We start from the raw sequence: 25486 nt of genomic DNA on the forward strand, positions 1-25486 counted from the left end.
CTGAAACGGACCCGTTAAGTACTGTGAGATGGACCGTGGTGGGCTATTTAAATAAACCTGAGTTGACAAAGTTAAAAAAAAAAAAAAAAAATTAAAAAATGATGACCTATAAAGTTAAATAAAACCCTTCTCAAACCAGAGTAAAATTGCCATTGAAGCGAACACACGTTCCACATGGAAAATCTAACCTGATAAACATTGCCTGGTTTCGCCGAATATGACAGTCCATCATACAAAAGGTTTGTCATAATAAATTTGGCCTAAAAAAACCTGCACTGTGATACATGTTAGAAGTATTCCCTTTGGGATGTAATTAACCAAATAATTTGCTTTATTGAACATATAAGATACCTTCACACAGGTAACAAAAACAGACAACTGATATGCTTGAAATGAAAAAAGAAAAAACCCACATTTTATTGCACTTAAGTTATAAGAAAATAAAATTCTAAGTGAATCAAACAAATACACAATCCCTTTAAGGTTTTTTCTGTCTGTTTTTCTTTTTTGCCAGGCAGTTTACATGAACTGAAAAAATAAAACACCTGCAACAAATCTGATTTCTCAAACCAGATCATAAATTAAAACAGGGAGAAAACAACGAGAGGAGATAGAGCAAGATTGTTTTCTTTTTTAATATACAGTGTTATACCACTTTCACAGTTCAGCTTGAGTTGTGACTCTTGGAGATTGAGACGATTTTACGTTTGGCTACAATGTTTCTGTTCACGTTTGTTGCCTTTGTGTTTTTATTTTTCCCCACTGACGATCCTCGAGGCTGTGACAGCCGCCCCGGTGATTTTAACTGCAACACATGTAACACTAAGACTCCGGGCAGCTCATGATCCTTGTGATGGGTCTCCTCCGTTGCTTCAGACATCTCTGAATGGAACAACAATCACACACGGATAGGGACAGTTCTCTCATTCACGTGTTAAAATCAATACATCTGCTTTTTTTTTTTTCCTTTGCCAGTCCACACAGCATTTGTACATTTCCCCAAAGAACAGGCTGAAAGAGCGTTGTCCCAAGGAATGTGTTTACAAGTTGCCCATTAACACGCTAACACACACACACTCATGCACGCACACACACGCACACACACGCACCCCAACAGTGTACATCCCCTTGTTTCCTCTCTGCAGGCGATCATGCTCCTTCCTCTCAGCCTCGTAGAGGCACGTTTGGCTCAAGTTTCAGTGGCAAAAACAAACAAAAATGTTGGATGTTATATTTTGTGATCTTTTGTTTCTTTAAGTCCAAACATATAGAGTTCAATTTGGAATTTTGCCTGGGACTAAAACGTCACAGCAAGTAAAAGTTCCATCTCTCTTTTTTTCCATTCAACTAGCAGCATAAATACAGTTTGGCCACTGGGAGAAAACAGTAGAGGGGAAGAGGCTGGGGGTTCAGGGGCATTAATCCACAGCGCTTAGAGCTTTGCTGCCTCTAGTCACAGCACTGGCATTGAGGAAACCACCCCAGCTAAACCAAAAAAATTCTGGACAGCATTGATGTTTATGTGGAGACGGAGCTCCAAACCCAGGTATGTAGAAAACAAAAAGGAAGAACAAACAACTCAGATAAAAAGACGAAGGAAAAAAAACCTTGTGACATAATGACAGCAAACCTAAACAGGTTTCTAATACTGGGATTTGTTGCTGTTGGCAACCGCGAAGAGAAAAAAAAAACGTGAGAAACCTCTTTCGTATGATAAACCAAAAACTTATTGAAATTCACAGTTGTGTTTGCGTGCGATATCGTAAAGACAACTACAGAAACCGAGTGGAGAACAATAAGAACGGAAATGGAGTGACAAGAAACGAGCCTGATTACAGGCTGAACCCTCCAGTCGCCCTCTCTCCTCTGATACAAGCAGCTCTTTAGGTGTGTGGAAATTTACCTTCCTCAATCTTTTCCTACAGTCAATGTTTTCTACTTTCCGGTTGAGTGTATGTGTGTGTGGGCGCGTGCTCTTGATGGGATGGGAGGGGGTGTGTGGGGATCTTTAAAAAATAATATATCTCTGTACATCTCAAAATCTGTCAGGCTTGAGCGAAACCAAGTCTCTGTGCGAAGCGGACCCCAAACCGAAAGGGTTGAGTCACTTCAAAAGAGTTCAGTCATCATCCGTCGTTCCTTTCTTCCTCTCTTCCTTCTCCCAGCCAATTGCGGGACAGACCGGTCGCGCACCGCCGCCCCGTTTCCCTCCGACTCCACCTCGTACTGGTTGGAGGGGGTCGAAAGCAGGGGCCGAACACGTGAGAGGGTCTGTGGCTCTGTCAGTAACATTTTCCCAAAGGGGGATGGGGAAGATAATGGTAGAGGACAGGACAGGACAGCCCACTGTCAGTGGTGGTGGTTGTAGATTTTGCGAGTTTGGGTGAAGAGTTCTGGGCTTTGGCCCTCTGGTTTCTGGGTGCCTCATCTCCCATTCCCTCTCTATTCCTTCCTCTCCGCGGTTCGCTCTCTTCGTCCTTCCTCACCACATCTCCTCACTTCATGTCCACGTCAAAGTCCAGCACCAGCAGCTTAGTCTCCTCTGTGCCGTTGCGGCTGCCCACCGCACACACCAGCTTGGTGTTGGAGGCCCGGATGCGCCACACCACACCGCCGCTACCACCGCTCTCCAGAGTCACCAGGTTTCGGATGAACTCGCCCGTCTTCAGATCCCACAGTTTAACTGTGCCATCGTCCGAGCTGGTGACGACAAAGTTCTTGTTGAACTGGAGGCACGTCACGGCGCTCTGGTGCTTGTGGGGACCTGAACACACAAAGAAACAGATGGTAAGAAGGACGTAAAGAGAGGCATCCCCCTGGGCCTCTGTAGTTCCTGGTTTAATTTAGTCAAGCCATTTGTAATAAATATGTATGTGATGTAGTGGGTAGAGACATGGATGGGTGACTTTGAAATGAAAGTTAGATACAGAATAAATAACTCGTAACAAATCTTCTGTTAAACAAAGGGAGAATTCATCTCTTATTCCTGAAGCTGTTATGACAGTGTAGTGAAGTATTCTACCGTAGGCAGGCTTTAGTCTTGGGCCTGTCTCTGTTACAGAGGATAAGCAGTTTCAGCTACACATCTGTGTGTGTGTGTGTGTGTGTGTGTGTGTGTGTGTGTGTGTGTGTGTGTGTGTGTGTGTGTGTGTGTTGGCCACACTTTAAGTGAAGATGGCAGCTTTTACTGCCTTCATTGAGGTGACTTTATTTGTGACTGTATGCGTGCAGTAACTTAAGATTTCCATAAGGGCTTGAAATGATATCTTAATTAAATCAATTAGGGCGACACAAAGCACAAACAAGTGCAGAATCAAGTGCTGGCAAATGAACTGCTTTTTTGTTGTTGCCATAGCAGCTATTTCATTCATCAGACACATTGAATTTGTTGAAATCTCACCGTCAACAAGCTTTCACTTATTTTCCATTTCTGTCTACAGTTGGTTCAGAGGCTGCGCTATTTACCCCAGTATACAATACTGCTCTGCACCAACCCCCAACATGCCTGCCTCTCTCCTCCCTCCCTTCTCCGCATTACCACAACAAAGCCTGCTCCATCCATTACCTATACTCTCTTCAGCTGACAGTGACGACCTTGTTATCGGCCTATTGTCTTATCAAAACACACTAATGATTAGCAGAAATTGTCCGCTGACCTAATTACATGACCTACAAAGTACCCCGGCCTTCATCCTTTCACTGTAGTCACCCCCTCTTCACAAGACACACACAGTCGGTCTTATCCCTCCCTCTCTCTCTTCAGACTCTCACTGGGGCATCCCTTTGTTCAGCAGGGGGTGTTGGTGTTTGTAGAACCAGCACACAGGGTTGTAGTTTGCTAATGAGGGCATTTAGGGGTGGGGGCGCTGGTGGTTGCTGCTGCTGCTATTCAGCAAAGGATTTCCAACTTCCTGTGAGGCACCAGTGCTGCTACTAATGCAGTTTGAACTATTTGAACACACACAAAGGAAATGAGAGTGTAATCAGGACCAGCAGGTCCACAAGGTGTTGGCTCCGTACTGCCACACACAAACAGGTCATTTACAGTCTGGGTTTTAATTGGACAGTCAGTTATAGCTAAGTCCCATCTTATGCACCTTTTGTTGTTGTTCAAGGCTTCTATATTAGTATAGTAACAGTTAAGTGTACATCTGAATGGTTCTGCAGCCTGTTGCATAAACTCACCACTTTGTAAAGTCCCTACTTACTCTCGGTAATGACTATAATCCAAATATATTGCTGCAGAAAGTGACATTTCACCTACTGTGGTGTATCATTCAGGTGACAAGCTGCAGAAAGACACTACCACCTAGTTACAGAAATGAAGAGACCTACAATAGACTAAAAAGGCAATGTATGCCAGAAGCGACCAATCTCAATCTCAAGTACCTCTTCATTGACACCACATGCTATGTTGCAAATGTATCTCATACAATTGAACCATTAATGTATCCATTACTTTTAGACTTCTCACCATTTATCCATTACTAGCATCATTAGCAAACTATTTAGGCTTATCTTGCTTGCACACACTCTCGATTGTAACATGTCAGGTGTTGCAGGTGACTCGATATCACTCTTGAACTAGCTAACATACAATGCAACGCATGTTTGTAATAATAATGCATGTCAATAATTCAACTTGTGCTTGATGTTTTTTCACTACGGTGAAGATGGCTTAACACTTAAATCCTAAACGATGTAAACACCAACAAATGTCCGGAAAACCTCCAGATTCTGCTGAAGTAAGCACCTACTGTAAGCAGCGGCAATTCCCATCACAACTGAATGTCAGGGTCATCATAAATGTCCAATGAGCTCCTGCTGTAAACATCAGAGAATATTTTTCTCTGACATTAGTTCCTACCATTTTTTTTTAACCTTTCCGCCATGACAGCAGTTAAGTTGTGACTTACATCTGCTCGGGGGAGGTGCACATTTAAGTTCCACCTTAACTCTAGCTACATTTAAACTTAAACCTAGCAATGTCATTTGGTGCAACAGGCTGCTGGGATGGGAGACTCACCTTGCAGTGTTTGCAGGCACTGGCCCGTCTTGATGTCCCAGATCTTGACAGTAGAGTCTGCGTTGCCTGAGACCAGGATGTTGTCTTTGAGCTCCATGCCGCTGGTTAGGGACTGATGCCCCGTTAGCGTGTGGATGCAGTTGCCCGTCTCCACGTCCCAGACCCTTATAGACGTGTCCAATGAGCCGCTCACCACGTGGATCCCATCAAACTAGAAGGCAGAGAGGATCAAAAGTTCAGCCCCAACATTTATTGATTTATTCTGAAAGCAGACTGAATGTTGATGAAATTAATTTTAAACTGGCTGAAAATCAAGTTGCCGCTTCAAGATAATAGCAACCGTCACCTTAACTTGATACCTACACAGCATACCTTCTTTCTATTAACAAACTTAAGATTAAACTCATTGAAATGAATCAATTTTATTGATCCGTTAAACTTTCCTTCGTATTCCCATGTCCAATAGTAGAACACTTTTAAAAGCCTAATGACGCAGCGTGCTACAAAAAAACAATCTCAATTGTGCAGTAAACAGCCTCCTCGCTGAGGGTGATGGCACCAACTAAAAGTGCACTGTAATCACACAGAGTGGGTGAGAGGACACCTTCAAGGACACAGAGATGAATTTTAAATTACACACACACACACACACACACACACACACACACACCTCACAAATCAGTTGTTGATAAATATTTTCACCTAGTAACTGCCATTTGTAAGTTGTAAGTTGTTTGTGTGCTAATACACTTGATCTAAACTGCTGTTAAATAGTGATACAAACTGGGAAGAATTTTAAAGTACAATTTAACCAAAATAACACAATTTAGCCTGAATTTTTAAATGCTATGCTAATAACTTTAGACTAGTCTTGCATTGCCAGACCTTCCTCCACAGCACCGCAGAGGAGGGGGGTCTGGCTAGTCCACACAGCATTCCCGGGATGGGAGAAAAACGTGCTCTTGTTTATTGGCATTTCTTTAAACCAATCACAATCATCTTGGGCGGTGCTGAGCGGCGCCTCTGCAAAATAGCCTCGGGAAGGAACTTGTTTTGGTGGAACACGTGTGTACGTTCAAAAGTTGTTTTAGTCGTAACAGAAATCTCAGATTGGACAGATAGTCTAGCTAGCTGTCTGGATTTACCCTGAAGAGATCTGAGGAGCAGTTAACCTTAGTCCTCATAAATCAGCCAGAGTTTAGAACACCAACACAAAGAAAACGGAAGGTGACGGACATCCGAAAAGAGTGTAATTCGGCGGAATTTCCGGCAGAACGACGTTAGACTAAATGACCAAAAAACGTCTGTTCAGTTAGCATTACCTGATATTTCCCACTCATTCTAAACGGCATGAAATACAACATACTCTGATACACGCTTTTGTTATTGTGAGCAGAGTAACAAACAAAGTAATACTTATATTAACATTGGCTGTTAAGTTGAATATTTAATTTGGCTCCCTAAAACAGTTTGTAAACTTTCCGTTTACATAATTGATTGCTTTTCATTGGATGGTGCAATAGTTTCCTAGAAACCAGTTTACAGTCTGTACTAGATTGAAGATTAACTTTTAATGGTGCAACCTTTTTTAAATCAAATCACTTATTTAATTTAAATTTAACCAGCTACTTTTTAAGACCTTAGGGAGAACTTAACTGGATTTATGAATAGTTAGTGCAACCCAATCCTGCAGTATTTCTAATGCAGATGGTACAGGTCCAGCCTTGAATTTTATCTTGAGCTGGGGAAAATGCATTTGATGTACAAATGCAAAAAAGCAACACACACAGCATATTTCTGCCCGACTACTGAATGTGTGTCTGAAGCTGCTCACCTGTAATGAGTACACTCTGTTGGTGTGGCCCTGCAGCGTGTGGAGGCAGGTCTCCGTCTCGGGGTCCCACACTTTGACCATGAAGTCGTAGGCACCGCTGACCACCCGTCGCCCGTCATACTGGACGCAGCGCACCGCCGCCACGTGGCCCATGAGGACGTGTAAACACTGACCTGTCTCAATGTCCCAGACGCGCAGCGTGGCGTCACGAGAGCCACTGACCACCCTGAGACAAAACCAGAAAAACACAAAGGGTCAGGTACGTGTGGTAATACATTACGTTTTAAGTTAGACAGTCAGGGTTGAAAGTATGAGTCTGGGTGTAGCACATACAGTTAAAACGGTTGAAAGTGTTGTGAAATTAATATCTTTTATGTTGAGCTTCAATTTCCCAAAGGAGGAACATCTCCCACAAGTTTTAAACAATTAAATTCAATAGTCTACACAACTTCATTCATACTGTGGCGGCTGCACTGACAGAATAATGAGACAGGTATGAACATTTTCCTTCACTCCTCTGATATCCATTAACCTACAGCGTCACATTCATGTTCATACTTGAAAGTACAAAAACATCCATCCATTTAACTCAAACAGCCCTCCAGCAATGTCTTCACCCAGAATGGAAAAAAAGAGATATATTATAGGTTACAGCATAGGAAACTCCCTTTAGGGAAGATTGTTGGTCGAGCTGTACATTTTTTCAGATTATTACTGTTTGTACCAATGATATTATTTAAGGTTATAATTAAAACATGAGAAAGGGAGGATAAAAGTATTCAAATCTGGTCACTGATTGACAACGCTTTCCTTAATTTCCATCAGATTCCTGATACTTTGCTAAAGACTGAGACATTCCTCCAAATTATCTCTATTCACAAAAACATGCTGTAAATACACACAGAACACTATTTATAAAATGCCTCACGGTGTTACATAGATGGAAATCACCAACATGTTATTCACTGTCTGCCTGCAGCTCACAGCATTTCCACTGAGTGAGTAATCAAATGCTACACAAAAACCTTGGTGGGCCCTAAGGCCATAAGAGCACTTTGAGTCTCCGGAGTGTAATACTGAGTGAATGAGCGAGCAGCAGTTCACTTAAGATGGCTCACAGGGTCTATTTAATCACTATGAGGCCGCATGCTCACTTTCATAGATACTGTCCTCTTTGAGTGTTGCAGAGATGCTCTTTTTGCTTGGTGCGAGTGCTGTTAAGTCAGGCATTATGATTCTAATAATTACAGAGCGTATGGGCACATTAAAGGAATTGTCCAAATGCTTATTTGGTTTCTTGCTGAGAGTTAGATGAGAAGACTGTCGTTTAAACAAAAAAGATATAACGTGTTATTTGGTGCGCTTTAGAGGCGCCATCAATGGATTTTATTATCTTTGGACAGAGCCAGGCTAGCGGATTCCCCCTGCCTCCAGTCTTTATGCTAAGATAAGCTAACTGTCTGATGGCTTTAGCTTCATATTTACCATACAGACATGAGGGGCATCGATCTTCTTATCAAAGTCTCGGCAAGAAAACAAATTTCACAAAATATATTAACTATTCCTTTAAGAGAAAGAGAATGTTAACAAATGAACTTTTAGATTTATCTACTGGTTTGCTATAACATTATTTGTAAAGCTCACTAAGGGCCGTTTTACAGTCGTCGCAGCCGAGCTGGCGCGCGCCAATGTGACGTCAACCGTGTGTCGCGGACAACCAGATGCCAGGACTCTCAGAGTGACTGCAAGTCTCTCTTGTAAACTTACTGGGTTAAGATGAGTTTTTTTTTATGGTGAATGAAAGGCTTGATCCGACAAAGTAGGTCATTGACGGCAATGCTGCTGCCAGTTCTGACGTTGTTTACCTTTTTCTTGTTCTTCTAGTCCGTAGAAATAGCAAAGTCGGTAGCCTTTGCTCATTAGTGCCACCTCTGTTCAGGAGAAGACTGAAACTAGTGTCACGACCACCATGCGCGAGTATAAATAGTTACGGTGCTCCCATAACGTCACATTTGTGTGTGACAGGTTTAAGTAACATATTTTAAGGATTTATTTAGGGCTGCAACTTAACAATCATCAGTTTCTCAGAAAATAGTGAATAATCACACTATTCTGAAGCTCAAAATGACATCTTAAAATTTCTTGTTCTGTGTGACCAACAATGCAAAACTTCAAGATATTCAGTTTAATATCACATAAGACAAAATGAACAGCAAATCCTCAGACACATGAGAAACTGGAACTAAGAACTGTTGTTAAAACTGTTAACAGATTAATAGTCGATCAACTCATCAATTAATCAACTTATTTTTCAGCTCTAAATGTATTAGTTAAATTTGCATCTTATCAAAAGCACTACGGTGCCAAAAGACACTACAAAAGAGTTTTTTAATTTTACACTTGATAAAGCTTAACGATGAGATTTCCCCATACCTTTTCTCATGTAGGTGCATGCAGCGCACTGTTGAGGTATGCCCATAGAGGGTGTGGATACATTCTCCTGTCTCTGCGTTCCAGACCTTGAGTGTGCGATCAGTGGAGCCGCTGATAATGATGTTGTCTCGCATCTGGGATGACCACACGCCCCCTGTGTGGCCCACCAATGTGCGCAGACACTGACAAGATCACAAAAGAAGAAGAAGAGTCTTCATCAGTATAATTCTCACTGCTACTGCAACCTTTGGATGTTTCATGTTCAAAGACATTTAGGGTGATTTCATTCATATATTTCACATTCAAGAACTCAGAAAAATCATATATGCACATCCCCCCCCCCCCACTGCGATCTCCTATTGCCTTCAGGGAAAAAAAGACAAGTGCAATGCCATTTCTGACCTTTTTTGGGGGGAAAGAAGAACTGAGTTGTTCCCTACCTGCTGCTGTGCTGGGACGAAATCTCTCCCTGAGCTTTTATAATTGCTTTTACTTATCTGTTGGAAAAGCAGACTATTCATTCTCTTTGCAGAAAGGTCTGACGACTGTTTTCAATTGAAAAATGCACCCATTTATCCTCATTAGGGATGGTAGTTTAGCTATTGATTACAGCAGTTCTGGAAATATTTCTGATCAACTGAATTGATAGGCTGAACCTTGATTTAATTATCCTAAATGTATTAAATTAGAATCCTTTGGGGAGAGGAGCGAACTGTGGAAGAGGTCGGTGGCGAGTGCTGTGGATATAGTCGGGTTCAGAGTAGAGCGTGTTGTGAATGAAGTGTTCAACATGTGACCCCCTGACTGCAGCTGATAAGCCGCTGAGCAGTGAATGGTGGAGCAGGGCGAGAGGTTTTTATTGCAGCGAGTGAGAGAGGAAGATGATGCCACAGCCTGTCTTCCCCCTCTTTTGTGATAAAGAGAATCACTTCGTTAACTGTGGGCCAATGGGGCATGACCTGACAATCAACCTCACTAGTGTTAAAAGTATCTCTTGTTTTATTACCATGGTCCTTTTCTTTTTAGCTTTATACAGCAGTGACATGAATAATACTACAGCTTAGGACTGGGCGATATGGAGAAAATCAAACATCACGATATTTTTGACCAAATACCTCAATATCGATACCACAACGATATTGTAGTGTTGACTATTGGTGCTTTCACAAAATATTTACACAATGAGATTTTTGATAAATAAGCATCAGTAATGTGGATATAATTACTAAGCGGGTAAAGGCAAATAATAGAACAGTTACAACAGTCTGGTAAGTTCAGAAAATGACATCACTTTACTGTAATGCAGCCTTTAAAACCAGGAAAAGACAACACTTATGCCATATTACAATTTTACAATATCCAAAATCTAAGACGATATCTGGTCTCATATCACAATATCGATATATCGATATATTGCCCAGCTCTACTACAGCTGCAAAAACATCTGGCTGAATAACAATTTATTGTGCATTAAAAAAAATATTGTGGTGCATTATTAGGATTAATTACAATGTTCTTATGTCTAACATAATTAGATTAATTAATAGACAATTAATCTACATTTGTAATAAAAATTAGCTGTTCTTCTCTATCACTTAACCACAGGCCTGCAGTTTATTGTAATCATACTCTCATAGATGCAAGATTGTTCGCGTGAATCAAAGCCAGTGGTCGAGGTTCCAAGAACGAGAATCACAGTGTGTGAATAGAGCCTACTCAAACACTGCGTGGGAAGAGAGAATACCTGAAACGAAGGGCTTAAGCATCGGTCTATGAAACAAACATAAAATGAGGCCGTCCCTGAGAGTGAAAGAAGATTTGCATTCTTTTAATGAACCTTTTTTTAAACACATGGGGGCTTTCATACTATGCTTAACATTTGCATCATATTTTCTATTCATATAAAGAAAAACAGTGGGAGAGTATTCACTATGGCAGCCCCAGAGATCTAGACCATGAAAGACCATGTAGTTTAAAAAAGCCACATTCTTTGCCTTAGCAGGAAATATCAGAAAATAGGGATTAACAAGGCTAAAGCTCATAAAGCTAATTATTTGAAAAGGTTAAAATAAACTACCACAGGTCAATAAATCTCATTATAGACGGACGCTGCATGATTAAAAGATTACCCTACAGGCTATAGCTGAATCAACATTCAGCATGCTTAAAGGACTAGCCTCGTGTGGATATTATTTTCAGTTTTGCTCTCTCTGATCAGTGATCGTGTGCAATAATGTATTCAATGGCCTCTTGATAGATATAGTAATGAACTTGGTGAAGTTATTTTCTGCTGGACACTTAAGCCAACTGAGCCACCAAGAGCTGATGACGTGTCACGCATGCACAGATACACTGTTTTCCACCACAGAATTATCAAACTCACAGCCTCTGTTGTGCAGTCACACATACCCATGGATAAATGCTTAACGGCTTTCATTAACTTAAAGGGATACTTTGTTAAATTTTAATCCAGCTCTGTGTCATCTTTGCGTGGGCAGTGTGTTTAGATCAACAGTGTTTGGCTTCCCTCTGTGGCGCCAAAGCACAGAATTTGGAGCAGCCGAGTTCTGCCGAGATCATATCACCAGGCCTTCATGATGCATTCTGTGTAAACCGGCAGATATCAACAGACCCCGGCAGATATCAACAGACCTCCGCTGCGCTGCTCAGCTGGGAACTCTGTGCACTGCGTCCATGGAGGGAAGCCATACAGCATTTATCTGCACACAATGCCCACACTTCCATGACACAAAGCTGGATTTAAATCAGCAAAATATCTCTAATTTGACAAGTAATAATTTCCCTGTCTTCAATAATCTTAAATTTACAGCTCAAAAAGCAATCTCTAATCTCTGTTACTTAAAAAAAAAGAGGAGAAGGTAATCTGGGTATCCATGCAGCTTAAGCATCTGGCAGAGGACACCTCTCTCTGGGTATAACAGCAGTCCATAGAGGTCTGCCATCTTAGATCGGCCTGACAGCTGAGACTGCTGCTGACAGACGCCACCAAGGACACGCGCTGCTCTGTTAAGCACCCGGGCAGCCACCTTCGAAGCGCCCGAAATGGGTGCAGCCGTTTGTGCTTGGAAAATTGACATCTTTCACTGAAACTGGAGGACACGCAGAGACAAGGGTCTATCAGGTAAAGACAGAGCCTTCAAGTGTCGTCTAAGCAACCGCTGCTACAGCAGGAAAACAAGCTTTTTGAAATTTCTTCCAGACCGCAAATCTTAACTACACATGCAAGCTTCAACAGAGATTTACATGTTTAATCTCTAATGCAATACTTTCACCACAATCAAATCCCCATTCTCTTACCTGATCGCTAAGCAACGGCCCAGGGCTTTCAGAGCTGTGGAGGCATTTACATATGTGCTGATATTATAATTCTGATTGCCTCACAGCAAGGGTCCTATTTACTTTGTTTTATATAACAAGAGAAATCAAGGGGAAGACAAAACTGGCAGTAAAAATGAAACATTAGCAGATATCTTGGAGCTTTGGCTTGGAGTATTTGTTGAAACATTAAAATGAAGCTATGTTCATGCAAATAACCCTGTCAATATGATGGGACACTTTGGTGTCCGTGCTAAAAATGCCCAGCGAGTTTGAAAAATATATGAGCCACATATATATATATATATATATAGGACAGATTTATTAAACAATTGATAGAAACATCTGTTACAATCTTGCCAGCCTCATTACTGAAGCATTATGTAGAGATGTGCTCTGTGTGGAGAAAACACAAGATAACATTGTGACACAGCAAAGTGATGTAACACCACTTGATTCACCCCACATTGTCCCATCTCAGGAGGAATCTTTTTCGTCGCTCTAAATTGAACACAAGTGGCCAAGAAGAAGTGTTAGTGCTGCTCTACCTCTGGCACAACTTGTCTATGGTGTGACCAATTTCTTTTTCTATCTCATCAATTTAAATCCTCTACCTGCAGTGCAAGCTGCCAGAGCTGCATTTCAAATCTCTCTTCTGAAGAAAAAGGACAGAATTAGCTGCTGATCTCCGAGAGTTTGAGCCAGTTTACCCTTGTAATCTATAATCGTCCAACAAACTCATTTTTGCAGGGACTGCTTTTCTCCTGATGAATGGAAAACAACTTGTTTTAGAGCATGTAGAATAGACAAGAAAACCACATCTTCAGTCTAATGGTGTCACGCTTCAAAAGGAGAACGTTTAAAGACTAACATCTTCCATCTCTGGTCATCGTGCTGCTATCTCTTATTGATCCTGAGTAAGACCTATGTTCTGGTGTTGGTGGCTGAGCTGTGGAAGGGTACCCTGAGTTTTCTCCGAAGTCCGAGGATTAATGTGACATGTAAAAGATGCACAAAGGTCAAACAAATCACTTTTAAATGGAAGACTATAGAGTAGATAGGACGGAACGGATAGTGGCACGTGGATTGGGAGCCACAAGAGACATTCATCCAAGGGCTATCTCAAACTGTGTAACACCTTGAGGCCACTTTACAGGCCAGAATCTCACAGGGACAAACTGACAGCGATAAAAAAACATAGCAACCAGGTCCTCAAATACGCTGGCAGAGACTATATAAAGAATGTTGACAGCAGAGGAAAAACGAATGCAGGTGCTGATAATACCATTATGTTTTTACTTTACAGTTTTACTGGCATCGACAGCCACTACACCGAAAAATGGTCGACGAGGCTTAATTGGCCATGCCAGAGCTAAGGAAGCAAAGAGATGAAATCCACAGAGGGGGGGTTGTGCTCTGAATAAAGCACCCAAACAGGAATGGATTTAGGCTCATCTCTTCTTCATGACTAATGTAAACAAACAAATCGGAGGTGGATTAGCGTTGTAGAAGCCACAGACAATGTACTGTGCGTCTGTGATGCCGGTCTGAATGCAGGGCGGTTTCACAAAATGCAGTTAAGCCAGCAAATCGAGGTACTAATCACAACCATTGAGGCGGGCTTTACAAGATGACGATAGCGCAGCGACGGTGAGCAGCTTACATTCAACATAACGGCCACCGAAGCGTAGCAACCCGTTGATGCCCCTGTAGCTGCTACATCACCCGGATCGTTGGTCCGATTGGTTGAAGGACTATCCAATTGCGCCCAGAGGCATTTGAGTGCCGTCCGTTGGTGACGCCCCTTTGGAAATGGGCTGCGAATAAAGCTTGCCCAGACCCACTCTCAGTTACAACTGAGAAGGGTCTGGTGTCAACCAGGCTAGGTAATGTGACTCAGTGCAGATTTCCACCACAATATGGAGCCGATGCAGCTGCAACGTGACAACCTTTCATCCAGATGTTAGTCTTTGGCTGAAGGAGAGCCAAATCGTGCTCCATGCCTATCGGATGACCTTGGCGAGATCTGTTCAGATCAGCAAATGCTGGGACTGATATGCGTGTAATCACCAGTTGGCTGAATGCCAACTATCCTATCTGTGGGGTCAAGTCTTTAACGCAATGAAAAGCAACAGAAAGAGAAACCTACTGCAGTGTGATCATGCAGAATATCAACTTCTCTTAAGGGTTTTCTTTGAATTTTTATTTTTGTTCACAGTCCAAACGTATCTCATTTATTAGCAAAGTAAAGGTAAAAAGAATGGAGTGGAAAAAACAAATATTCAACAACAGTTCACAGAGGATTTGTTTTGTGAAAAGCTCTTCTGAAAATGGAGTCAAACACCGAGGCATGAAAGCGCTGCGATTCACAACCATCTGTGAACCTCTCTCTAACACCAGAGTACAACCACTGCTTTTCTTTTTAATACACAGCGTAAAGCTGCAGCCAAGGCCTGTGTGGCTGCACCAGCTTCAGCTATGAATACTAACAACTCTTGCGGACATGTGCTGTGTAACAAGTCCGCAAAACGGAAAAATGTAAAAGGACACACTAGACAAAGATAGATCGAAGATGCAGTTAGGGGTCAGATAGGAAAGCGGTTTTGATGTAAAACATGCTACTTAAAATGACAGGAAGTCTTATAAATAATTAAGATGTGTCCGAATCAACAAGTCTAGTCAACTTGAACTGCATGCTTTAAATCCATGTAACGTCTGACAACAGTGCAGAAGAAAAGGAAGCCATTAAGCAGAAAAGCAGTTAACCCATACCTTTCCTGTGATGGCCGACCAGACTTTTAGCGTGTTGTCGTCAGAGCCGCTGACGATGCGGTTGCCACAGAACTGGAGGCAGGTGATCACATGGTCATCATGACCTTTCAACACCTTGAGATGGGACAGATAAAAAGAGATGCAATGAGAAGGACATGGAGGACAGGGGGGGGAACAGAATGACACAGCAAGAATTGAGGCTGACAATGACACGTCTCCGGTGCTTTGTACATCAAAGAGGAGATAAGAGGGAAATGTCACCAAGTGCTGCAGGTGTACACAGCTCTTTAAGCAGTGTGTGTGTGTGTGTGTGTGTGTGTCTCTGTCTGTCATACTGTGTCACAGCACTGCTAGCTCAGAAAACAACAGATGCAAAAGGGGTATGAAGAGCACAGTAACCAAATTTACATCAGTGTCAGCCTAAAACGACCCGTGGCTGTTTCGAAAGGAGCAAAAGCATACAAGGCCCATTTTGGATCAGTTCTAGCATGCTGGTCATGCTTTATGGGAAACTTCTGAACAGGCAAAAGACAAAGACAAAGAGTCTTTAGATGGAAAGTAAGCTCCTCCTGTGCTGCAGCTCAATTATTATTCAACAATAATACTGCAGAGTCCTGACCTATCACTAACTTTCCATCTACTGTCTATGACTCAAAGCCATTAGATATCAGATCTGTAAGAGAAGCTACCCTGTGGGGAATGTAAGTTTAAAGGAAAATCTACCTTGGGTGATTTGAGGTCCCCTCTCCTCCAGTTGGTGTCTATTCTGTGCTGCCTGATGTAGGCACTCTTCCAGGGGCTGTGAGTGAAGCCAGGCTTGACGATTTTCCTCTTCTTGAGGGGCAGAGGCTCATCGATGCCTATGAGGAAAGAGATGGATGCAGATTGGACTAACAGGCCCATGTGTTACCCCTAAAAGTTTATTTTAAAAACCGCATCTTTAAGCACAGCATTGCCCACAGCAGTAGCTCCAGACTGCTCCCACTGGGTGACTGCATCTGTTGCAAAGACTCACCTTCTTCCCTGCATTTCTCCCTCCACAGCAGGTTGTCTTCTGCCAGGATGCGCCAGTAGCGACACGTCTGGGCTGCTTGGAGTAGGTCCTTCGGTTCCAGGAATGACAGCACATACAAAGCCAGCTGTTGAAAGACGAGGAATGTGAGAGGTGTAAATGAAAAAGAAACATTTATTCACTGCTGCGGGTGTATACAACCGTACAAGCACCTTATAGAAGACTTTAAGTTTGAAGCAACTAAATCACAATGACAAAAAGAAACAGCTGAGAAAACACACTTGCCGAGCAAACTGTGCACAATATTAACAGCATGAATCTAACTGACAGGGTAGACAATGGTATTACCATAGAATTGAGTAAACATTTCTATTAAAGCCAAATACAAAATGCACAATAGGAGCTTGACACAGCCAGTAATAATGCAGAGGCTACAGTTCGTTAAGCCAAAGCCGGACTAAAAAGACACAAAACCTGGTATAATGAGTATAAATCTGGACCCCTGAGCAATGTGGGTGGGGTGGGGGGAGAATGTTTTGCAATTTTTTTCCAACATATACAACAGGTGTATATTTGGACAATGTCTGCTGCAACTATGAAATAATGCGGTGGACCAACCATTAGGACAATAGCTTGTCCTAATCATCATCATCATAAAAAGTGTGAGGATTATGGGTTCATTTTGTAACCCGTTGTGCAAATATTGTTCTTCTATTATATTACAATAATCCGAGATGATAATGACCCATGGCACGCTGTGTGACAAAATTCAGAAGAGGGTACCGGGGGCCGGTTTCACAAAGACATTTTAGACTGGATTGTAAAGTTAGGCCAGTCCCAATTTTGCTCTTAGATCTAGTCTATTTGTAACTAATTTTCAATCTATTTCATCTTCAATTAATCCGCCCATTATTTTCTCGATTAGTAATTTTCAATTTCTCAGCCTGAGGTGATTCATGGCTTGTTTTGTTCGACCTAATGTCGAAAACCCAAAGATATTGAATTTACTATCCTTTATGATAAAGGATCCTGTCATCAACAAATCCTCACATTTGAGAAGCTGGAACCAGATAATTAATTGGGCAATTTTTTTGCCAAATGATTAATGAATTATATAAATCAATACTATTTTTTGTATTGTTATACTCTTTGCTGCATATTCTCAGTACATCACGCCTCTAACTGTTGAATCTCATTTAATCTTCTGGAGCAAACAGAGCTGGGAGGTTTGACACTGCCATGTTTTTTTTAATTAGTTCATTTACCGAGAATTCATTGCAAATTAGTCCAGTTAAGATAGTCAAGAGCTAGGCAGCTGTGCAACAGAGGAATTTAGACGTCCATCTGAAATCAGACTATTTCTTAGATTTAGGCCATAGTCAAAGTATCTTTGTCAAATCGGGCCCCTGATCTGAATCTCATTGTACCTTTATGGAAGATTTGGAGAGGTTTCCTTGTCAAATATCCGACCTCATGCACAACATTTCAAAGAGGACTGGGGGTCACCATGAAGGACATAAGGCTTTTATGTTTTGTCTACCTGCTGAAGGTATTCCGGTATCAAAATTTAGTTTTAGGGATATTTCAAATCACTTGTCCCAGACAACATCCACAAACCTTGACATACCTAATCACCTGAAAGCCTGTCTAAGCCAGTAGTCATTATCGGGCTACAGGATATTTCAAATGTTTTATGAATGGACCTCGAGCGATTGCTTTTTTAAGCCCAACACACCGCCTTCTGCAGAATCTCTAGGTGGTTTCAATTTCAACGGTATCTATAGTGCGGCCACAGGGATTGTCCTGTTAAAATTTCTTGACAGCCCTTCAATATATTTCCAGCAGCTCCAGACAGGATTATCAAAAGAAGGAACAGGATATAAAAAAGAAAACAGAAAAAGAATGAAAAGAGCAGGCTGATTTCCTGGTGAGAACACACATGACGCTATTGTGTATCTGGCTTTAGAGCAAGTGGTGCTGACACCTTGAAACCTTGCATCCTATTGCCTCCCTCTATACGCCACCAGCCCCCTCCTTTCATCCCAACACCTGCCAGAGAGAGACAAGTTGTTAAATATTTGATAAGCTACAACAGATACGGTGGATTGAGGCTGTTTTGTAAGAATCCCTTATGTGATCTTATCGTCAGCGTGGCACTTTAGATTGTTTGTATTGTCAGTTATGATGCAGATCAGAAACAAGACACCCCACTATGGATGTTGTTAAGATGATCTGAAGGAAGACGGCGACAGGATTACGGCTGGAGAGGAAGCCTTGTCTCGGTCACGTTTTGCACATTCACAAAACAATGTCTATTACAAGGGATTCCCATGGGAGTTCAGGTCAGATGGAAGAGGAACAGGAGGACTAGAGATGAAGTTGTGTGCTGATAACAGAAAAAGGGGGTATTCAGGAACTCACCTCTTTGGGCAGCAGGGAGATAAAGTCTCGCTGAAACTGCGGCTCGATCACCTGCATCATATGCTTGACTTGTGTGGGCTCACAGCTGTCTATCAACTCATCCAGCGCCAGCAGCTTCTCTGGGCCAGTCCAGCTCTGGAACACAGAGGAACTGGTTTAACAAAAATGGCATCCTCTACATTACATTCATTTAGCAGACCCTTCTGTCTAAAGTGACTAAACCTAGATTGGAAGTAAAGCTACACTACATATTATTAAAAAAAAATCAGCTGCAAGTCTCAATGCACAACAGATGAAAGCACAGGAATAGTCTCAACTCTGCTAATGAAAAAACAATTGAAAAGAGAATCTGCGGAGTCAACTCAAGGCAAAATCCAGGAACCTTAAGAGGCTAAGTTTAACGGTGGTAGAGTTCAACATTATGAGCATCACAAACGAAGACAGCTGGTGTCAATGGGGAAAAGGTGTAGCCATTAAAAAAATACTGAGCTTCACGGGTTGTCAGCCATGTTAAGATGCTTCTGACCTTTATCACGGCTAAAAATAATGTTATTTTTCAAAACGCTAAAGTTTGCAGTTGACATCCATGAGATTTTGCACGGATATTTATTCACTGCTTGCTTTTCAGGAGCACCGTGTTCACTTACTTTACAATTTCAAACACAGCAAAACATTCCTATAATTCCTCTTGTATCTAGTTGTGTTTAGTGACTCTGCAATTTCTTTTTTATGTACCAAATCATGTACTAATATACTTTCTGCAGTACAACATTATAGGGACTGACTTGTACAGCGGTGTATCCTATTGGCTTTTAATTTCACTGCAGTCTTTACTGTCTGTGTTCTCTCTGTACTGTCCTCTCTAGAGGTTCTCAAAATAAAGGGAAAAACATGTTTGGCTATCACAGGTGGTGATATACTAGTGAACTGTTACAGCAAAATATTCATTAAACTTTCACATTTGGATTGCCACACCCGACACAGCTGTAAATGTTGAGTGTTAACTGAAAAACATAGCGGGTGTTATGGGCTGATTGTGCCAATTTATCGTGGTCAAACTAGCTGCCTAAGTGTGCTTGCGTATGCTCTTATTTTACGTTGATTGGAGCGCCTTGGAAACACGCTGCCTTGTGCAGTGTGTCTGTAACACGTTAATGTTCCCTACGTGTCTTCCACAGCAGCACAGAGTTGCTCGAGGCACCTGCCTATTTCTAGCAGCCAACACAGAGGAAAATTTGAGCATCAGGAACCACACTCTATCAACAACATTATTAGAACTCTGTGGGGTTATTTCTTCTGCTTGAACATTCAGTTGTTTAACGCTGGCTGATGACTAGCACTGCACCGTATGTTGGACCCAACAGCTGTAGCTGTTTTTCTCTGTGGAGCGATGAAATCTAACAATGATTACAGGCTACAAGGCAGGAAGGAAAATCTGGCACACACAAGCCACCTGTAATTTGGCAGCTAAAAGCTTTAGCCAGAGGTGCTGGAGATAATCAGGGGGTTCAGAGACCTCCTGAGACATGAGTGGCATCAATCTTTTCATCCAACTTCCACCAAAAGTGTGAATAAGCATATTCTCCAAAATGTTATCTAAACCTTTAAAGTAATACGACTTTGCCATGACCATGTGTGTCCTTGTGTTTGTCTTTTAGAGTGCAAACCCCCAAAATAACACAAGTTTGGACGTATGTTTTGTGAAAACAGTCTTTCTAGCTAATAGTATGCTGCCGTGTAGTTTCCCTCTCTAATAGCAGCAACAGGCTAGGACTGGACTGGGGAATGTATAGAATGTAAGTTTGAGGTTTAGCTGCCTGCAGCCTGAACTGTCAAATTAAAGACAGTAGACTGCAGCAGGTCAGGCTTGAAGACCAATATACGTAAAATAAATACTGAGGTGTCACAGGTTCGCCCAGCTATTCAAACATAATGAGTTTAAGCTCTCTAAGGTAATGAAGTCCATGGCAACCTATTATATAGGAAATCACAGAGACCCCATCAAGGCTAATATGTTTAAATGACATCCTATTTTCCATGAAGTCTGGAATCATTAGAGCTGAAGTCTAAGATCAAAGAAATGGCTCTATTATGTTGCAGACACTGACAGTAATCACTGAAGTGGTCAAAACAAGTACATAGAACGTTGTCTATTCTTGCTCATCACGGACACAAAATGAGCGCTTAAGAGATCCAAAATCTGAATAACTGTCCCTGGATGATGCAGTAAAGATACACAACAATGTAACAATAGTCTTAGATTTTACTGCAGTGACTTTAACGTCTTAATATCAGAGGACCATAGAAGACAACATGTGTTCAACTTTTAGTACAGACTATAAGTCTACAGAAGAAACATAACTCCGCTTTAAAGTCTGAACAGGTACGGCTAATTCCAATTCCACGCTACAGTGGCTATGGTAATGTGGTGGGTCTGAACAACAAGGCAGCAATTATCTCTTAGACTAAGTGAACATTGATTGGGCACAACATCTGCTTTTTGATGAGCTTTTGTTGGGGGGCTGGGAGTTGCCTGTGGGGGGAAAAGAAAAAGGGACGAAGAAGAAAACTCCGTTGTGCTCACCTGAAATGTTCGGAGCCACTCTTGGAGACCCGTGGGTGGCTGGATTGAGGTGATGCGCCGTCTCTGCTGCCCCTGACCATTGGCTGTTCTGATGTGGCCAAATGTGGTGGGTGTGGCTGGACATGGGACAATTCCTGTCGGGCTGCAAAAACCAAGTCTTAGAAGCTAATAATAATAATAATAATAATATGACATCTTCACAGGCAAATGACCAACAGACATTAGAGAGAGGACATAAAAGCACTGCTTTCCACAAGAAGTATTGAATGAAAAAAATAGAAACATTAGGAAAACATTACGGACATTTAAAAGGATACACTTTTAATGAGAACAATAAACTCGATATGAGGGCATTTTTTGTTGTTCACGGATTCATTTTGCTGCAACCACTTTGTCAACCACAAATTATTTTGTAGTAGACAAAAACATAAAAGATGGCCGATGGGTCCCTGCAAACAGCAAATAATGCTAAGTTAAAATATGCTAAGTTTAAATAATGCTATATTTAAAGCTGCACTAAAAGCATTTTTGCCAATCACTGATTTCATTTAGCAAATAGAGGTATATAAAAAATTTAATTAAAGCTTAGCGAGATCTGAGGATTGTCCTTCAGTTTAAAGGTCCTATGACATGCTGCTTTTTGGATGCTTTTATATAGGCCTTAGTGGTCCCCTAATACTGTATCTGAAGTCTCTTTCCTGAAATTCAGCCTTGGTGCAGAATTACAGCCACTAGAGCCAGTCCCACAGTGAGATTTCCTTAGTATGTGCCATTTCTGTGTCTGTAGCTTTAAATGCTATTGAGGAGGAGAGTGTGGGGGGGGGGTAGCCTTGACCAACTGCCATGCTTTGCTTGTTTGCAAGTCATAATGTCTCTCTCTTTCTCATGGGCCAAATTTTCTGGGCGGGCAAAGCCGAGAGAGGGGAGGTTACCTTCCTACTTATGACAACATAAGGAGCAGATTCCAGATCGGCCCATCTGAGCTTTCATTTTCTCAAAAGGCAGAGCAGGATACCCAGGGCTCGGTTTACACCTATCGCCATTTCTAGCCACTGGGGGACCATAGGCAGGCTAGGGGAACTCATATTAATGTTAAAAAAAAAACTCAAAGTGAAATTTTTATGCCATGGGACCTTTAAGAAAGCTTAAAGGAAGTGCATTCTGCTAGGCAAATACAAAAAAGTGATTTATTTTTACATTATTCTAATTTCCTGAAAAGAGGTGTTATAATAAAAAAGGTAAAATCTTGTTTATTATGAGATTAGGTAACAATAATACAGCTGCTGTTGGAACTGAAGAATATAAATGACTTCTGAGCTGAGTAAATAAAAGAATAAAAAAAATTCATACTTGACCAAAACATTGTGGTTTCAGAACAACAAGGATATCATTATGTCCTAATCACACGTTTACTAGTTTCAAACTGAATGTTATCCTGTTGGTTACAGAAGGAGAAGCAAATCTGCTATGCACTATGGCGAAATCCCAAAAAACTTTAGTACATTTCTTTATTTTATTTTTATGAGGGACAGTGCATATTAATAAAACATATTGGCCTGAAAAGTACCAAGATATATTTTTTCCTCTAGAGGCTTCAAAGTATGCACAATCCTACAGATTTCTGTCCGAGTCCAGACTCTCCTGTTGTAAGAACCTGGATGTGAAAAGCAGCACAGGACTTCAAAGGGCACCCATGTGCCCTTGTAATGTAAGGGCAGCGGGAGAAACCATCCAGTAGGCACCCTCAATACCACAGATTCTGCTTGCTGACAGCAAAATGGAAAGCTGGGGGTCCATTTCATTATTGATTCATTTTTAATGGGAGGGGAAGCTGAGACGGAGCCAGCTACATGGCAACATTTAAAGTCAAGTGGCTGTGTTCAGTCTGAATTTTAATGTGGCTACATGTGAACATGTGCATTAAATATTGAGGGTTAGAGAAACATCTGGGGCTGCTGACTAGATGCTGGTTATACAATATGATGTGAAGCATTATTCTGTTTGAAGACACACACAGCTTCTTTGTTCATACCTCTTTTATTATTTCTTTTCATGGTAGCATCATTTAATGTGTATAGCACTAAAATAAGAAGATATGGCTCTTTAAAATGTAATTTCTACCTAAGGTAGGAAACAAATGCAGGACACTGAAAGGAAACATGGGAGAAGGTGTGTCTCTGTTGGGAGGTCTTAGGGGTGAAATCTAGGTTGCTTTACCTTGGATACTCAGGGCCTTTACAGGGCTTTTTTCCTGACGGGAAAGATCGGACCTCGGGGCCATGGTCCAACTTTCTTTTCATCTGAAAAAGAAAAGAATTAAAACATGAGAAACCAACAGAGCATAACCCTGGAGGACACTGCATTTTAAAACACAAAACCTAAAGATTACACTGCATTCTTCTGAGAAGTAAATACAAATGTACACCATATAGAATTTGGTTGAAGGGGGTTCTAGCATGTGTTGTATAATCCATCATTGTTTCCTTCCTTTCTCATAACTCTCTTTCAAAAACAGAATCTAAGTCACTTTACTTTTTGATTGAGAAGCCAGTTCCTGAAAAGCAAATTTAAAAAAGGAATCAGACGTTTATAAAAACGGGTGAAAGCTGAAAATTGCTTTTGCAAGTCAGACTTTGTTAACATCATGTCTGAAATCCAGCATATTAAAATACAGACACCCACCACAGTCTTGCAACAGTTTTATGCAAATAGGAAATTAAACTTTAATGCATAGGCTCAAGATTCCAAGTATTAACATGTTCCATAACAAAGCAGAGAGGTAATGACCTATCTGTGGTTGAGGAAGCTCAACATTATGAGATAGCGGGATCGAAAGCAGGTGCTTGTTTAACAATGCTGTGCTTTATTTTGATAATGTTCCATGTTGGAAATCCTTGAGCAACCAGACACCCCATAATATCCAGAGGCACTTGCACATTCACAACCAAAACTCCAAGTGTACACCATGTTCATGCACACAATATAACCACAAAGTACAAAAGGGAGGATACAGGGTGCATTCTTTGGCACTGACGTTTCCATACCAATACTTGAGAAACAAAAACAGTGCAAGTCAGTTTTTTATTTCTTTCTTTCTATCACCTGCACGTGTACACACCACCGAGTCCCTGTTACCACCTACCCAACTGCACAAACAAAGGAGCCTGTGTGAGCCCGGGCAAGCCAATTTTCTTCATCCTATGCCTGCCACTCTCTCTGGCGAGGCCTCTCACCACACATGCAAGTGATCACCATCTCATCGCCGGTCCCTCATGACTCACAAGCTAACTGAACTGAAGTGAAGTGTCTTGCCAAAATAAGATATACCATGTAACAGTCTGGCCTTGTTTCTTGATTAATTAAACGTGTTTCATGTTTAAATTAAAGTTTAGCGAGATCTGATGATTGTCCTTCAGTTTAAGAAAAATAGACTTCTCTCAATTCTCGTTCTGGGCTTCACTTTAAACCAGCTATGTAGGACCCACCAGCAGTACCAACATCATAGTGCAGAATGATTCCTTCCTGTTTTCCATCAGATAACGATAATTTTCTTGTTCTTCCTTTTAGCAACAGTTTGTCTACAGTTCCAGCCTGTTGTGCTGCAATAAAATGTGTTGCAGAACTTCCATCTGTCCTCTTGCAACTGTAGAAACTAGGGCTGTCAATCGATTAAAAAATGTAATCTAATTAATTACATACTCTGTGATTAATTAATCGCATAGATAATTAACGGTGCCTGAACCGATACTTTTTAAGAAAGTAAAAAAAAGAAAAGAAAAAAAAAGGGTACTAAACAACAGTCGGTGACATTAAAGAACGGCTTGTTTATTGCTAAGGCCATATGGTCAAAATTAAATGTTTAATAATAATGTATAACAATAACTTATTTCACTAGTAAATTGCTGTTGAACGACAAAAAAACAACCACCAGATGGTAAAGGACATTTACAATAACTTCAAATGCACCACAAGGCTGTAGTTTACCAGTTTCATTGAACGCACCGTCTGTGTTGTTTCTCCGACGGCAGCTACAGATTGTTACATCCCGGTGTTGAATCCTCTACAGTA

The 25486-nt window shown here is 41.4% G+C and overlaps 1 protein-coding gene across 6 annotated transcripts in view; it reads right to left on the reverse strand.

Annotated features, from left to right (window-relative positions):
• Positions 1 to 308: 308 nt before the first annotated feature.
• The window catches only part of fbxw7 (F-box and WD repeat domain containing 7), a 129105-nt gene continuing 103927 nt past the window's right edge, over positions 309 to 25486 (reverse strand). For all 6 annotated transcript variants that reach the window (XM_078262926.1, XM_078262919.1, XM_078262897.1 and 3 more), the window contains 10 exons: positions 23636 to 23718; positions 21419 to 21560; positions 18835 to 18969; positions 16417 to 16540; positions 16125 to 16261; positions 15402 to 15515; positions 9294 to 9475; positions 6861 to 7086; positions 5027 to 5237; positions 309 to 2764 (listed from right to left, as the gene is read on the reverse strand). In XM_078262926.1, the coding sequence (XP_078119052.1) occupies positions 2496 to 2764; positions 5027 to 5237; positions 6861 to 7086; positions 9294 to 9475; positions 15402 to 15515; positions 16125 to 16261; positions 16417 to 16540; positions 18835 to 18969; positions 21419 to 21560; positions 23636 to 23718 (1623 nt within the window). In that variant the 3' untranslated portion in view covers positions 309 to 2495. The remainder of the gene's footprint in view (positions 2765 to 5026; positions 5238 to 6860; positions 7087 to 9293; positions 9476 to 15401; positions 15516 to 16124; positions 16262 to 16416; positions 16541 to 18834; positions 18970 to 21418; positions 21561 to 23635; positions 23719 to 25486) is intronic.

The sequence above is a fragment of the Sander vitreus genome, chromosome 2 (assembly GCF_031162955.1).
Source record: "Sander vitreus isolate 19-12246 chromosome 2, sanVit1, whole genome shotgun sequence".
In the NCBI taxonomy this organism is placed as follows: domain Eukaryota; kingdom Metazoa; phylum Chordata; class Actinopteri; order Perciformes; family Percidae; genus Sander; species Sander vitreus.